Source organism: Babylonia areolata, chromosome 27, assembly GCF_041734735.1.
Source record: "Babylonia areolata isolate BAREFJ2019XMU chromosome 27, ASM4173473v1, whole genome shotgun sequence".
NCBI lineage: Eukaryota > Metazoa > Mollusca > Gastropoda > Neogastropoda > Buccinidae > Babylonia > Babylonia areolata.
Window position 1 is genome coordinate 32,193,843 of NC_134902.1, and position 17,413 is coordinate 32,211,255.

Genomic DNA, 17,413 nt, shown 5'->3' on the forward strand with positions numbered 1-17,413 from the left:
TAGAAGATCAACTCTGTTGTTTTCAGTTCTGCCCACATTGTTATGAAACTATAGCCAAATACTTAATCGCTAGGCTGCCTGCATGACGAGATAACTTGTCATCGCAAGCATGTCACTAAAAATATATGAAATGGGAAACATCATGTGTTTTGTATTCTTTATTCAATTACCTTTCAGAAAATATATATATTTTATGGGTATTTCTCCAATAACAAAGAGCACAGAATTTTTTGAAAATTTATACCCGTTTTTTGTGTGAAAAAACCCTGGCAAATAGATTTCACTTAAATCTTATTTTCCTGGCAGCGAAAGGGTTAATTCAGAATGATCAGTCATACATTGGTGTATTATGCTAGGAATCAGGGGCACTTGCTCATGAATTAGCTGCGAGTCTTTTATACACTTTTATTTAAAAAAAAAAAAAATTGAATGAGTTTAACTCAGTAAAAAAAAAAAAGAAAAGAAAGAAAGAAAGAAAAAAGTTTGTATGTGTTGGTAATTGACTTACATATGAAGGTGTGACTATCATGTTTCCTTTTCCTTTCTTTTTTTTATGTGTTTTTTTTATATATACATCTTGATTTTGTACCTTGACCAGTTTCTGAGGGCCTGTAGCCTTGAGAAAACTGTCTTGTTCTTTATTATTATTATTTTTTTTTTTTACACCTGTTTATATTTTAGTCCAATAATGGCCGGACATAATATGGAAAATAAACAACTGCTTAAAGACTGATTGTTCATTTTTATTCAGCTAATCAGCTAGTCAGTTGAAGTTTGCTAGAATCTGGATATAGTAGCAGCAGCTTTTGGAGCCCCGACTTTGCTCTGCTGTTCCCTTATACACAGCTGCTCAGTGGAGCTTTTAATAATAGTTTATGTAGCAAAAACAAGTGACGGTAGTGCGATGGTGAATGAATTCATTTCAGTGTGCATATTGTTGTTTTGGGTGGTGTTTTTGTTTTTTTGTATGTATTTGAATGATATCTATGACTACACTGTTTTCAGTGAACATGGGCATGGCAACTGACAACCAGGAGATGGCTTCACTGCAGATGGGACATGGTGGAGCTGTTGCCACGCCTTTGAAGTAAGGTCTTTTTTTGATGCTCTGGTCAAGTTCTGATTTGGTAGCTGGATATTGTAATTGTGAGGGTTCTTTTTTGTACATGCACACACACACACATGCACACGCATGTGCACGCACACGCACACGGAGAAATTATTTGCCTTTATTAAGTATGATTTTACACAGTTGCATGCACACATGCACAGGCATGATCAGTGACCATCGTGGATGTTATGGCTGGGATTGTGTGTTATGGAAAAAAAACAAACAGCAAACGTATGGAGGCCCCTTCTTTAAACACCATGACAACTTTTAAAGCATGTTCATACTGTAAATAATATTAAGTTGATTATTTTCTGTCTGAAATGGAGAGGTTTTCTGTTTGGTATTTCAGTGTGTTTCATAATGCATGCATGCATACATTGCCAGAACAGCATCATATATATGTAAGAATGTAATGTGTTCTTTAAAATTCTTGAAAATTTTCAGTTCTTGATTGTTTTTTTTTCACATCATGTTCCTGATGATCAGATTTTTTGGGTAGGCGTTCGATATATGCATGCCTCTTTCACTGATGGATTTCAGGTCTCTGGCCAGCATATCTGACAACCTGATTGACCATGGCAACGAGTTCAGCGGTCTGAGCTCTCTGGAGCTGATGGAAGGGGTGGACATCAGCACGGGTGTCACTCCCATCAAGTACATGTATGGAGACAGTGCAGCAAGCGGTGGTAAGCAGAACTGAACTGACACTTGATTTCACTTCTTCTGCTGCTACACCTGCACCTGATCTGACAATCTCTATACCTCTTTTGTGGAGGACAAAAATATGTTCACTGTTACATCAGTGAACGATAGTGCAATGGCACAATACTCTGCAACTGATCTGATAATCTGTATACCTCTATCATGGAGGAAGAAAATATGTTCACTGTAAAATCAGTGAACGATAGTGCAATGGCACAATACTCTGCAACTGATCTGATAATCAGTATACCTCTATCATGGAGGAAGAAAATATGTTCACTGTATAATAAGTGAACGATAGTACAATGGCACAATACTCTGCAACTGATCTGATAATCTGTATACCTCTATCATGGAGGAAGAAAATATGTTCACTGTTACATCAGTGAACGATAGTGCAATGGCACAATACTCTGCGACTGATCTGATAATCTGTATACCTCTATCATGGAGGAAGAAAATATGTTCACTGTAAAATCAGTGAATGATAGTGCAATGGCACAATACTCTGCGACTGATCTGATAATGAGTATACCTCTGTTATTGGAGGGGGGTGGGGGGGGGGATGTTCTGTTATCAGTGAATTATAGTTAACAGCCTGCAGTGGCACATTTCTCTGCAGTTGACCTGATAATCTGTATACCTCTGTTATTGGGAGGGGAAAATGTTCACTGTTATCAGTGAATTATGGTTACAGCCTGCAATGGCAACAATACTTTGCAACTGTTGTTATAGTCTGTATGTGTGCCTGTATCATGGGAAGAAAATGTTCAGTTGTTTCAGTGAATGAAAGTTAGTGCCTGTAACAGCCACAATCTTTTTTTTATTATTTTAATTTTATTATTAAAGCACATTCTCGCCCTCTTCCTCCTTCCCCCCACACCCCCCTGCCCCTGCTCCCTCTTCCCCATCTCTCCCCTATTTGAAAAAAACCCAAAAAACCATGATACTGGTTTACAGGAAAGTGGTGATCTGATATATGAGCAGAATGGGTCATTTTGTTCATGCTCCGTTGAAAAAAGCAGGGGCTTTGTTAAGCTTACTGTGGAGAGGATGGGGGTGATAAAGTTGTATGATGCTTCATTTGAAAAAAAAGGGGGGAAAAAGGAAGAAGCAGAATTAGAAAAGAAAAGTATACACAATCAGAATCGGTGCCAAAGTGAAGGATGAGGAAGGCATCTTACTGAAACCACTGGAACTGTAGGGCGATGTGATGTTAGGTTTGAATCATACACTATTTGGAACATGGCACAACACATCACAGAACTTTATAGACGAACAGGGCAAGAAGCAAAACTGACACAGGGTATGACAGATGTCTTCAGAGCTGGTATCAATTTCAAACTGCCCATAATTGAATTTCAATTTCAGTTTCTCAAGGAGGCATCACTGCGTTCGGACAAATCCATACACGCTACACCACATCAGCTAGGCAGATGCCTGACCAGCAGCATATCCCAACGCTGTTCAGTCAGGACTGAGTGCATACTTATTACTTATTTGTGTACCTATCTTGAGTGTATTTCTTCTATAGAATTTTGCCAGAGGACAACACTCCCATTGCCGTGGGTCTTTTTTCAGTGTGCCAAGTGTGTGCTGCACACAGGACCTCTGTTTATAGTCTCATCCGAATGACTAAGGTTTCCTAGTCAAACTTGGGAGAAAGGGTGAGAGCAGGATTCAAACCCAGACCCTCACGGACTCTCCTGTATTGCCAGACAAGTGTCTGAACCATTCTGCCAACTTCCTTCTTCAATTTCAAGAAAACTAAACTAACCCCCCTCCCCCCCAAAAAAAAACCCCTGCCCCCCACCCTCCCATAAAAAGTTAAAACAAAAGTAAAAAGGATGAACCTATGGTGTGGTAGGAAGGGGTTGTTTTGAGCAGAGATGTGACATGATTTACTTACGCAGACTGACTGTGAGCTGTTTGGCTGTGTGATTTGGTGCAGACCTGCGCTACGAGGGGCCCAGCATGGACAAGCTGACCATGCCTCACAACGGCCACATGTCCATGCCCACCACCTTGGCCTCCAAGCTCAGCAGCCCCCCCTCCATCCTGCGCAAAAGCCAGCGCCGAAAGCATGTGAGTCTGTGGTCAGGTAAAAACAGTTGATGATAATAGGGAGGGGGTCTGCAGGCCAGCTTTCATGGGGGACCTTTTGTCACTTGCAGAGGGAGAAGTAGGTCATGTGACGTCATGGGCAGGCCACTCCCCTGACTAGCTTTTCTGACAAAGCGCTGCCATTGTTTGCACTTTTCGGCAGAGTTTATAAATGGGTTTGTTTGAATACACAATGGCAGAGATGTGACAGAAAACAGGCTCAGAGTAAACAAGAAATGACCTAAAGGAAATAATGGGTATAATTATAAAACCAAATGTAGCTTGCAAACTTGCAAAAAATACTCTCTGAAATTGTTCAAAATCCTTTCATTGGAACAGCAATTTCCACAATAAAATTTTTAGCTTTTTGGTGACCTAGAAAAAATAGGAAATGGAGACGTGCATGGACGGGTGCAATAGCCGAGTGGTTAAAGCGTTGGACTGTCAATCTGAGGGTCCCGGGTTCAAATCACGGTGACGGCGCCTGGTGGGTGAAGGGTGGAGATTTTTACAATCTCCCAGGTCAACATATGTGCAGACCTGCTAGTGCCTGGACCCCCTTCATGTGTATATGCAAGCAGAAGATCAAATACGCACGTTAAAGATCCTGTAATCCATGTCAGCGTTCGGTGGGTTATGGAAACAAGAACATACCCAGCATGCACACCCCCGAAAATGGAGTATGGCTGCATACATGGCAGGGTAAAAACGGTCATACACGTAAAAGCCCACTCGTGTGCATACGAGTGAACGTGGGAGTTGCAGCTCACGAATGCAGAAGAAGAAGAAGAGATGTGCATGCACACGTGGTTCTTGCTAAGAAATAACCAGGGAATCACCACGAAAATCAGATGAAAGTGGGTCTGCAAACCCTCGCTTATGATAACAATAAGTATTCATGAAATACAGTGCTGTATCATGTACAGAGATAGGTCAGAATGCTTACGTAAAAAACTAGTCATTCACACACATGCAGAACTTCAAATTCGTAGAGACGATAAACAAATCTTGATACATTTATTAGCATGAATGCTTTCTCCCTTTCTCTTTCTCTGTCTCTTACCTCAGTTTGAACCATTTTGATCATGTATCATGTGTGAATCAAGACACTCTTATATGTGTATATGTATATGTATCTATTATATCTGTAGATATATATATAGATACAGGGCTTCCTACAGTTGGTTTGCCTAGAGAGTCCATGGGACTCCTACTTAGGTGTTGAGGGAGTCCTCATGTGGTTCTAGTGAGTCCGATCAGACGCAGGTTAAGAAATCATTCTTTCATCCAAACACACCACACACTGCCTTTCAATCAGTTCACATCACACACAAACACACACTCAATGAGTGAAAGAGATAAACACACTCGCACACACTCACAAACACTCTCTGAACTCAGAAAAAGAGACAGAGAGAGAGATGCACATGCACACACACAAGAGGGAGAGAGAAGTATATATATATATACACCTGCACATACAGACACACACACCATTCACTCCCTTTACAAACAGACAGATGGACATGCACATACTGAGTTAAAGAGAAAGATTGAGAGAAGTGAACCATTGAAAACGAAAAGTCATACAAGGATGGTGTTTGAAAGTTTGTCGATCCTGTCACAGATGCATTTATTTCCCTGGAGTTGCTCGATGACCTGGTTGCGACTTTCACATAAGTTCCGCACTTTATTACCTGTCCATCTTCGTCGTACTGCAGCCATTTGAATTCTTACTCCCATGAATGTTGACAAGTGCGGCTTTTCTTTTTCAGTGATCCATCACCTTTTGAATCTGGCTGATCGACGTCAGCTGATTCAGAATCAGCCTTTTCGTCTTGTTTGTATTTTGGAGCGTCAAGCCACAATAGTAGAGGCATTCTGATTTCGAGCTGTGTCACAGAATTCTTGACAAGCCTTGTTGCGAGCGCACCGGAAATGGACAAGTTTTCTGTAAAGGGAGAGAAGACGAAAGTAATGAACTTTGTCACCATCGCCGATTTCGCGAAGATAAGATGCCAATCGAAAACTAGTGAAATGAGAAGAAGCAAGCCCTGTTGTTTGAACGTGTTTGTTCACATTTCGATTGGTGCTGATTTTATAGTGCATCCCGCGGACTCCCTAGCCGAAACTGTAGTGCTACCTCTCTCATTTTATAGAGTCAGGGACGCACATATGTGCATTAACGGAAACCCTGAGATATATATAGATATATGTATATATATATTATATGGTAAACAAAGCAAAACAACTGAAATTATTGATGCATTTCATATTTATTCATTGTTGTTTTTAAACTAAATCATGATTTGTTTTGTGTTTCTTTCAGAAGCCATCTCGACGAATACGCGAAGACCCCCTGCTGATGTCAGTACACGATGAGGATGAGGAGGACATGGATGATGAGTTGGAGCGCGATGAGCGTGAGGACGAGGATCAGGAGAACTGCGGCCCAGTGGTCAGCACCCACTCCCCCACCCCCATCACCCCCACAGGGACGCCCATCAAGAACCTGCCCTTCTCCCCGTCCCAGGTATGTCCTGATACCTGTATGCATTTTGTTTCTTTTTTTCTTGTTTTCTGACTTCAACCTATCTGGAACCTGTTGTAAATCTGCTATTCAGTTGGGTTTTTTTTTGTTTTTTTTTATCAGGTTGACAGGTTGAGTTTATTCTTTGGGAAATGGAGCTGCAAACAAAACAGATTAAAAGAAAAATGGAAGAAGAGAGAGAGAAGTGACTTGCAACATAATAATTATGGGCATTCTAAAGATTTTAAGTGATCCTGCCCTGCCCTGTACTTCCATCTGAACTCTTTCACTGCCATGTTCCTGCGTGCAAAATGCTCCCCAGCGCCAAATATTTTACATACAATGCTCTCAGTCACAGGCAAAGTCGGAACAACCCAATAGACTTGTTCACTTCAAACTCGGTCAGGGGCCAAAGATTAGTCATTGTTCTATGGCAGGGAAACTGGCTGCTGCTGTCAAGCTTTGTTACCATGTGAAAAATAGTCTTGTTAACATGACCCTTGATGTCGAGTTAAACTTGCGGTGCACTGTCTAGTCAACTAAAGTCGCCTGTGGTGGTGAAAGAGTCAAAATGATTAAAAAAAAAATTTTTTTTAACAATTTTATTGTAACATCTTAATTAGTTTTATTTGCTTCTTTGCATAATAATGTATGTATGAATTCCTTAAAAATGTCATATGAACATATGTGACTGTATGCAGTTTGTAGCACTCATCATCTGAATGTGTGTATGGTTCCTCCTCAGTTCTTGAACAGTCCTGATGCAGCCTATGGGTCTGGCAAGCTGACATCCACGCCCGTCACTTCTCTTATCCCCTCTTCCACTGCTGCTCACGTTTCCTCCTGTGTTCCTTCCGCTCACAACCCAGGGTATGTGCTGCCTAATGCTGTCCATGCCTGTCAGCTGAAGATTGGAGTTCGAAAGAAATTCAGTGTTCATAACAGAAAACAACATTGCCAACTTGGGATTTTGAATTCAGTTATTTTGTGGTTTACCGTGTTGAAGTGTAGCAAGCTAGGGCCAGTATGTTGGGCAACCTTGCTTTTTTTTTTTTTATATATATATATAACTTTTTTGTCTTTGCCTTGAAGAAGAAAACAAGAAAAAGAATTTTACATTCCCCTTTTTCCAGCTTTTTTGGTTGTGGCCAGAAGCAGTTCTTGAGTGTAGACATGTTACTTGGATAAAGCTTACCCTTAGCATCACTGTTTGGGGATAATTCAGTGGTATTGGGCTTAGGGGATGTGGTTTGATGGATGAGGTGGGGGGCAGTGGAGGGGTGGGGGGTGAAAGCCTGACAAGACTACACTCACAAAAGAAAAGAAACTGGAAAGGTGTTACTACATTGTGGTACATCTATATTGGAGTATAACAAAGCATTGGTTGAATTGTTGTTTCTTTGTGATCATCACCTGACAGGCAAGGAGGCAAGTCCACCACTCCTGTGACCAAGGGACCCTTCCTGGAATCCTCCCCTCGAACGCCCACCCCTTTCAAGCATGCTCTGGCTGAAGTGGAACGACGTGCAAAGGCCAAGGAATGGGTAGGTTCTGTACTCCTCTGTGTTTTAAAGACAAGAGTGGTGGACAAGGAATTGTGTATATGACAGTTTGCATTCGCACAGCAAAAATCTAGCAATTCGTTTTTTGTTGTTCATACTTTGGAGTTGAAGGTGACCACGACTTCAGTGTCAGATGTGACTGTGGGTCTGGAGGTGACCAGTAAGGCCAATCCTGGCCCGGAAAGCTTGCCCATGTGTGGATAGGTGTTGCAGAAGAAGTGGAGGTAGCATGTACATAACTTGTGTGCGGTGCGTTTCCTCTGTGCCTCTGCAGAGAGTGTCTGTTATCAGCAGTGCACATTCAGTATTACCATGTTCTTTTGTGTTGTTTAATGCATTGATCAGGTTTATGGCTTCAACACAAACATCATTTAGAATGCTTGGATGGAGACTGATGGGTTCTGTGATATAGCACTGAGAACTTAAAGCAGTCAGTCAGTGTGTTTTGGCCCAGAAGGATGTGACAGCAAAGACCCCAGTGTGAATTGGCAATTTTTCGAATACTTGAAAACATCTGTTACTTTTGATTTTATTTAACTAAACCTAGTCGTATATCTGTGAATGTAAAATTGACAAATGTCTTCTAAATGTAGATTTAATTACACATACTTAACCGTGACCCAACTAGTGCAGACTCCGGCAGGGGTCTGACATTTCTGTACTGCCGATAGAAAATTTCCTTACATTCCAAAGGTTATTAAGTGTAATGTTCAAAATTGAGGAGAATGTTATTAAGAAATCACTTGTGAAGTTTTGTCTTTTGGAAATAGATGGAGAAATCACAAAACAGTACTTATCAGTGAAGAAGTTTAACACATCCCAGTTTATTAAACAGTAACACATGGTCAATAGTCAGCTCCCACAGTAACCCTAATGTGTATTATCTATTCTGTCTTTATAAACTCTTTGTAAATATTTCCATACATACACTGTTCCAAGTTTTCTTAAAAACTTGTGAAAGTCTCAATATTACATATTGATTTGTTTGTATGCTCGTTGGATTGTTTGTTTATTCTTTTATGTATTGATCAAATGCTATCAATAGGAATGTTTAACTCTTTCACTGCCATAGGCGACTTTGGTTGACTAGACAATGTGCCGCCATAGGCAGCTTTTGTCGACATCAAGGGGTCATGTTGATAAGACCAATTTTCACATTGTAACAAAGCTGGACAGCTGGAGCCAGTTTTCCCGCCAGTAGAGCAATAACTAACCTTTGCCCCCTGACGTCGTTTGAAGTGCACAAGTCCATTCTTTCGTTTTGACACGAACTGAAGCCTGTGTGTGACTGAGAGCATCAATCATTTCTAAAATATTTGGTGCTGGGAATGTTTTTCACACAGAAATTTGGCGGTGAAAGAGTTATTAAAAAAAAAAAAAAAAGGAAAAAAAGAAGAAAAGAAAGAAAGATAAAAAAGGTGGTGACAGTGATGTTTTGGGTGCTGCAGAGTCCTGGAGAGCTGAACGATCTGGGGGAGGTGCTGAAGGACTGTGAGACGGGCTACGAGGCGGACCTGTCCTCTGGCGTCACCCCGGCCATGCACACCCGACACTCCAAACGCAAACCCAACAAGGAGGTAACACACACACAAAAAAAGTCCTTGCATTTTCCTTCATGTAGTTTTTGATGAGAGTTAAAGAAAAAAGAAAAGTGTTTTTACTGATACGCATGGGAACATTTATATAATAACAGCCTTTTTGTTTTTCTTTGGCCCTGTAGGCCAAAGCCAGTATTTGGGATTGGTATTTATTTTTAGGTTAGCCCCCCAGACAGCATGTGTTCATGTGGTAGTGGATTACATTTCTGCAGCAGAGACATTAGAGAGTCAGCAAATGATGAAGAAACTTTAAAGTGTATTGACTTTGGGTAGTTCCCGGCATGGAGATATTTTATTTTGGTAGTTTCCGGTGTCAAACCTGCCTCCGGAACCAGGGACAGGTGATGACAAGCCAAAATAGAACGGGCGCTCACACCGCACTTATGTCAAGAGAGAACTCGGCACACAAGGAGAATAAAAGAAAAAGCTTTATTTAGAAAAAAAGAAGAAGAAATAGATAAATAATATCAAACTTATCTCGCACACAGTCGTACACGGGACAAGCGAAATCTAACCCTCCCCTCACCCTTTCCCTTCCTAACCCACTAACAAATTGTAAAATATATTATCTCCCGCCTACTAATTAATAAATAAGATGGGAATCACACTCACACACGCAATCTCACACACTCTCAGACGGACGGGGAATCTTGAACTTAACTCAGTCCATGTAACTGTTCATTTGGGGTCTTGGGATTACTCAGGGAGTTCGTTGGGTCGTAGGCTGTAGTGATGGTGTGGGAAGGTGAAGGGTCCAGGACTGTCCCAAGTTCCTGCCTTGTTGACGCCTGTGTAACCCAGCAGTTTGGCCTCCCTCAAGCGGTGTGCATCCTGGAAACAAAAGCCAAAAGCTGACCCAGCAAGGGTTAAAATAATCGCCTCCACACACAAGATCTGTTCTTGATTCAACCACCCGTCTTCATTCAACCAACTGGAAAACACACAAAGTCATTAGCCACTGCGAACCTGAAAAGAAAGATAACTGAAAAGCAACTGGGGTTTGGAGGAGTAACCTCCCTGCTCTGGAATTGCCACAACTTAAAAGAAAAAGGGGGAATGACACACATTCTCACGCATGCACACAACTTACCCCGGCTGAAAAGGAAGCCGATCAATCCCCTGGCGCGGCATGGCTGAAAAGAAGGTGGCTCTAGCAAACACAAAAGTGTTTAAATGAGAAGAAGCCAACGCTCGCCCACTAACTAGATGTATATATACACTGTCAAGGAACAACAGCAATTAAAGTAGGATACCCTTCTGTCATCCTGAGTGTGTGTATATATATATATATATATATATATATATATATGTTGCAACCCTATATGGAAGCAAAACCGTTCTCAGAGATAATGATAACCTAGTGATAGATACCCGCACGTACCACTGGCATAAAACGTAGTTGAGAGGAAAACATACTGTCAAAAGTTCTAACCACAAAACGGCGATCATTAGAACACAAATTCAAGAAGTTATTTATTATCAATCATGTCAGTGGCACATCTCAATGAAACCGAAACATGAAAACTAATTGCGAACGAAAAGGAAGGGGGGTGGGGGGTGAAAAGGGAATGGTTCCGAAACAATTGTTAATCAAATAAATCTGATGGAAAGTATTTTTTATGAAATAAGATAAAAACTACATGATTTTCTTCCACACACAATGACAAAAAAAGATACATACTCATTGCTTAGATAGTAACAAGATTGTTTACTGTAATATAAAACACTCTGTTCAGACAATATTGAGAATGTTCACTGGGATGTCTTAGCATGCCTCTTTTTTTCTTTCTTTTTGTACTTTGTGTTGTGGTTTTTATTGGAAAATGTAGGGTCTGTATCCTTTTTGATTTCTTTTTTTTTTTTTTTTTTTTTTTTTTAAAGTTCTTTCATTCCTCTGAATATAAACTCTGAATCTTTGACAGAGACAGGGCATTGATTCAGAGACTACTCCACTGATTTCATAGGACAAAGTATCCTGGCTCTTCTTGAGGGATCACTGTATGGGCCCTAGCATGGATTTGTTTCTTCTTACTCAGGGGTTTTCTTGACTGAAATATGGTATTGGGATTAAAAAAAAAAAAAAAAAAAAAGAAGAAAAAAAAAGAGTAAAACAAGTTCCATATGTTCATATGCATGCATGTCTTATCCAAAATGGAATCTGATCTGGAAATGCTCTCTTCTGTTTCGTTGTTGGGCTGCAACTCCCACGTTCACTTGTATGTACATGAGTGGGCTGTTACATGTGTGGCTGTTTTTACCCTGCCATGAAGACAGCCACACTCCACTTTCAGGGTCCTCTCTTTCAAATGGCACTTTTTTCTGACAGCTTTTCCACTTTTTATTTTTGTGATGGCCTTAGGCAGTATCAGGAAGATATTGGTGTACAGTAGAAACTGCTTCAAGTTTTTGTGTCTGTCCGTTGTCTGATTTGATTTGCTTTTCCTGCACCTTAACACTGGTGTAGTGGGGGCATGAAGCAGCTGTGAACTTTTGCCAGCCTGTCTGCCTCTTGCATGTTTTTTCTCATCTCTTTTGCCTCCTTGCATCGCTTCTCTCTTTCTTTCAGTTCCATTACCTCCCTTGAAGTAGTCATGGTGAAGTCGGAGTATTGTCAAGGTGCTTGCTCCCATGTAACAGAGATGCACTCACACACGTCTGATATCACATGTGAAAATACACTAAATGAAAGTACCATACTACTACTACTACGCACATGTGCATGCAGGCACACCTGTATGTTTATACATTTACAAGCACATGTGATGCCCAGTCACATGTGCATGCTTTCACACATCCACACGCACAAAGTGAAACGTGCGCACACAATACACACGTGCCTCTCACTGGTCAGTCCAGAAAGCTTTTTGACTGAATTGAGAATACGTGTGGTCTAAGGGATCAAGGCACTGTCTGAACTGTTCAGTATTCTGTTCATATGAAAGATTAAAAAAACAACAAACAAACAACAACAAAAAACCCTTAAGTACGTACAGTCAAGGATTTTGGGTGGGAAATTCAAACAAGCAGACAGATTCAAACACATAATAGTTTGAATTGACAGAATACAGTACACGTCATGTTGGATGATTGACAGGTTAACTCACACTCCTCATCTATTTACGAATTATTGCCCCTTTCATGTCTTCACTGTTCTTTTTACAGTTCTCTGCTTTTCCTAACCCCCTTCCCTTCCTCTTTCCCTTTCCTTGCTTTTATAGTTTTAATGTCTTGTAAGATATTTCATATACAAAAAGAAGAAGGGGGAAAAAAAAAAAGAAAGTAAGAAATTTGCTAAAACTTTGTGCTTTACTGACAAACTAACCTGCCACCCTCTCCCTGTCAGATATAATCATCAGTGTCTTACTCCTGTGCTGCCAATTTGTTGTGCCTCTCTCGCAGCCTTTGCCTCACATCCCATCCCTATGCAGCCACATTGACAGTAGTTTCCTCTTGATTACCGTCACCCCCCCCCCTCCCTCTCTCTCTCTCTCACAAACCCAGTTACGCCCGTGTGCGAGTGTGTGCACACACTCGTGTTCATGTCAAGCAGCAGTGTGAAGGATCTCTTCTCCATTGTTTGTTAATATGTATGTTTATCTTGCACTTGAAATTTCTGTGCTCTTTTGAAAAAAAAAAAAAAAAATGGTTGTGGGGGATGGGGGTGGTTATTTGCTGCAAACATTCAGCAGCCTTTGACCTTGGACCTCAGTGAGGGCTTCTGATGACCTCCAAACCCATGCCCAGTTTTCAGAGTTTGGTAGAGGCACTGCCGCTTCTTTTCTGGTTGGCTGCTTTGCTTTATTTTCAGATTTGCTCGTTTATGCTATGATTATGGGAATGCAAATTGTAATGCTGTATTTGTGTGTGTGTCTGTGTGTATTTGGCATTCTTGTTTAATTAGTGCATGTGATTAGACCCTGTGTTTGCCACTCACCTGGACTCTGCTGTGGCAATTTGCGCCAGAAAATATCAGCTGCTTCTTTGCTGCACTGGAGTTTTGGTGAAGAATTTATGTACCCAGCATGTGTTCCATTGTTGCCTGCTGATGAGAAAAAGTTTAGTTTCAGGATCTGGTTCCCAAGTATTGTTTTTAAAAAGATATTTATTTCTTGACTAAATTCCGGTATGGGCATTTCAGACCCCTGTCAGTAGCTTTGAACTGGGTGCTTTTGTCAAAGTAAACCCTTCGAAGAATATGGCCTTCACTTCAGAGTGACATAGGATCAGTGTAGAGTTTGGAGGTGAAGAGAAATGTGATAAATACATTGGACTCTGAGAGTCAGACTCTAGGAGTCAGACGGGCAGCATTGTTTTGAAGTTTTTTAATTCGCTGAAGATTTTAGGACAGCTTGTGAGCTGAGAATTACAGCAGTCAATTCGTTAGAGCACAAAAGTGGAAATAAGTAGTTTTGTCGTTTCAACAGAAAGGTACTGATGAACAGAGTTAATCAGTGAAGTTAACCAGTTCAAGTGACTGTCATTAGCGGTGAGATGTTTTATCAGACAGAATCATGGTTCCTGAAATTTGCAATAGGAGTGAAACTGCAATATGAACTATAGGGGTGTTTTAGTTATGTTTTTCAATCCGTGTGTCTCCTGTTTTTTGGTTTTGTTTGTTTTTACTTTCTTTGTTTCAGCCGTATTGTTTAATACTCACAGTGTATAATGTAGTCTCTTCAGCAAGGTGAAGACTGCAAGTGATGGGATTTAGAATTCCACCACTCACCCCCTCCTTTATATAATTTTTTTAGTAATTTTTTAATATCAGCTGTGGCTATGGGCTGTAAGCTTAATTTACTTCTTACAAATTCATTTATTTTGTTATTATCCTGCATTTGTTTTATTTTTTTATATCTATTTCAGCACTGGCTATTGGCTTTGCTGAGTTCAAAGAATATGTATTTCATGGTATCTTTTTCTTCTTCTTCTGCGTTCGTGGGCTGCAACTCCCACGTTCACTCGTATATACATGAGTGGGCTTTTACGTGTATGACCGTTTTTACCCCGCCCTGTAGACAGCCATACTCCACTTTTGGGGGTGTGCATGCTGGGTATGTACTTGTTTCCATAACCCACCGAATGCTGACATGGATTACAGGATCTTTAACGTGCGTATTTCATCTTTTGCTTGCGTGTACACACGAAGGGGGTTCAGGCACTAGCAGGTCTGCACACATGTTGACCTGGGAGATCGGAAAAATCTCCACCCTTTACCCACCAGGCGCCGTCACCGAGATTCGAACCCAGGACCCTCAGATTGGAAGTCCAACGCTTTAACCATTCGGCTATTGCGCCCGTTTATTTCTTGGTATGATTGAACATGGTTATACCATTGGAAAGAAAGTTTTGTGTTACAGCCAGTTTGTAATCCCTCTCTTAAATGTGCAGTGCTTTATTTTACTGTTGTTATCCTGCTTTTGTTTTATTTAAAAAAAAAAAAAAAAAAAATCTATTTCAGCACTGGCTATGGGCTTTGCGGAGTTCAAAGAAAGAAAAAAATTTCTTGGTATGATTGGGCATGGTTATACCATTGGAAAATAAGTTTTGTGTTACAGCCAGTTACTTTAGTAATAATCCCTCTGTTAACGGTGCAGTGCAGACGTAGCCTAGATACCAGTGACATGGTGATACATGCCTGACCTGGTAGTTGACCAAGTGAATACATGCCTAGCAGTCACCCTAGTCCTCTCTGCCTGTCACCCTCCAGCACATTCAGCACAAGCGTGTGCGGCAGTCCCTGGAGACTCGGTGGGCCTCTGTGGAGGATGAGAGGAAATCCTTTCTGCTTTCACCCGAGACCCCAGTAAGGACACAAGACTGACCCTCCTTCCCTGTTTGTTTGATTTGCCTGCTTTTCTTTTCTTTTGTTTCTTTTGTTTCTTTTTTTTTTCTCTTTTTTTTTTTTGACTCACTTGTGTAAACAAAGTGAGTCTATGTTTTAACCCGGTGTTCGGTTGTCTGTGTGTGTGTCTGTGTGTCCATGGTAAACTTTAACATTGACATTTTCTCTGCAAATACTTTGTCAGTTGACACCAAATTTGGCATGAAAATAGGAAAAATTCAGTTCCTTCCAGTCATCTTGTTTAAAACAATATTGCACCTCTGGGATGGGCACCAAAAAAAAAAAAATAAAAAAGAAGCCTAATTATATGCAAACTGCATTTCCTGTTATATTTATATTCTCTAAACTTGGCACTCTGACCTCTTATTCTGACACAACAACAAGATGAGTCATTATTATCATTTTTTGTTCAAACAGGAACTTGTTTTGCTAAGCATGGAATTTTTATTTATTTTGCAAACGTTTTGGTGCAGATAGTAAAAAAGGGAAATTACTCTGTAACTAATGCTGGAGGACTTAATTCATCACAAGTGAGTCTTGAAGGCCTTGCTTCTCTTGTTTCTTTTGCTCTTGCTTTAAAAAAAAGAAAAGAAAATCTCCTCCTCCCTATTTTAAAGTTTTATTATATTATTGTTGATGGGTTGTGAGCATTTGGTCACTTTCCTTGTGCACTTTGGGACAGCATTTTTTTTTTTTTTTTGTTGTTTCTTTATTTTTGTTTTTGTTGCTGTTGTTGTGATAGCTGGCTTGCATGGATGTTTCCCAAGACCTTTAAATAAGATAAATTGTGTTCAGTGTTGAGTCACTTAGTTCATGATTCATGACCATATATATCCAGTATCCATGGCTTGTGTGTGATCCCAAGGAGTGTGAATATACATAGTACAGTATAAGAGCTGGACTGTACCTAATAAGATCATGTTGTCTGCACTTAATCTCTATCCACCGGTTTGCAGTGCAGCCTCTTAAGTGACCAAGGACATAGCATACACTGTGACTGAAGGGATGCCATCGGTAGTGACAAAGTTCTTGACAGTTATTGCTGTCACTGACGGGCGCAATAGCTGAGTGGTTAAAGTGTTAGACTTTCAGTTTGAGGGTCCTGGGTTCGAATCTCAGTAATGGGTAAATGGTGGAAATTTTTTTCTGATCTCCTCAGGTCAACATATGTGCGGACCTGATTGTATCTGAACCCCTTCGTGTGTACACGCATGCAGAACATAATTACCCATGTTAAAGATCATGTAATCCATGTTAGCATTTGGTGGGTTATGGAAACAAGAACATACCCAGCATGCACATCCTTGAAAACAGAGCATGGCTGCCTGCATGTTATTATAGTGCTGAACAGCTGTTTATGTAGCTGTACACACAGCTTCTGTTATAGTGCTGGACAGTTGTTTCTGTAGCTGTACACAGCATCTGTTATTATAGTGTTGGACAGTTGTTTCTGAAACTGTACACAGCATCTGTTATTATAGTGCTGGACAGTTGTTTCTGTAACTGTACACAGCATCTGTTATTATAGTGTTGGAGAGTTGTTTCTGAAACTGTACACAGCATCTGTTATTATAGTGCTGGACAGTTGTTTCTGTAACTGTACACAGCATCTGTTATTGTTGGACAGTTGTTTCTGTAACTGTACACAGCATCTGTTATTATAGTGTTGGACAGTTGTTTCTGAAACTGTACACAGCATCTGTTATTATAGTGCTGGACAGTTGTTTCTGTAACTGTACACAGCATCTGTTATTATAGTGCTGGACAGTTGTTTCTGTAACTGTACACAGCATCTGTTATTATAGTGTTGGACAGTTGTTTCTGTAACTGTACACAGCATCTGTTATTATAGTGCTGGACAGTTGTTTCTGTAACTGTACACAGCATCTGTTATCATAGTGCTGGACAGTTTTTTCTGTAGCTGTACACAGCATCTGTTATTATAGTGCTGGACAGTTGTTTCTG

At 40.5% G+C, this 17,413-nt stretch overlaps 1 protein-coding gene across 3 annotated transcripts in view; it reads left to right on the forward strand.

The window, feature by feature from the left end:
• LOC143301158 (myb-related protein A-like) overlaps positions 1-17,413 on the forward strand; it is a 40,318-nt gene that overhangs the window by 14,187 nt on the left and 8,718 nt on the right. For 2 of the 3 annotated variants that reach the window (XM_076615238.1, XM_076615239.1), the window contains exons 8-15: positions 1,006-1,087; positions 1,652-1,797; positions 3,765-3,898; positions 6,246-6,449; positions 7,192-7,316; positions 7,867-7,990; positions 9,457-9,585; positions 15,314-15,409. In XM_076615238.1, the coding sequence (XP_076471353.1) occupies positions 1,006-1,087; positions 1,652-1,797; positions 3,765-3,898; positions 6,246-6,449; positions 7,192-7,316; positions 7,867-7,990; positions 9,457-9,585; positions 15,314-15,409 (1,040 nt within the window). The remainder of the gene's footprint in view (positions 1-1,005; positions 1,088-1,651; positions 1,798-3,764; positions 3,899-6,245; positions 6,450-7,191; positions 7,317-7,866; positions 7,991-9,456; positions 9,586-15,313; positions 15,410-17,413) is intronic. The other variant, XM_076615240.1, reaches the window with a different exon arrangement.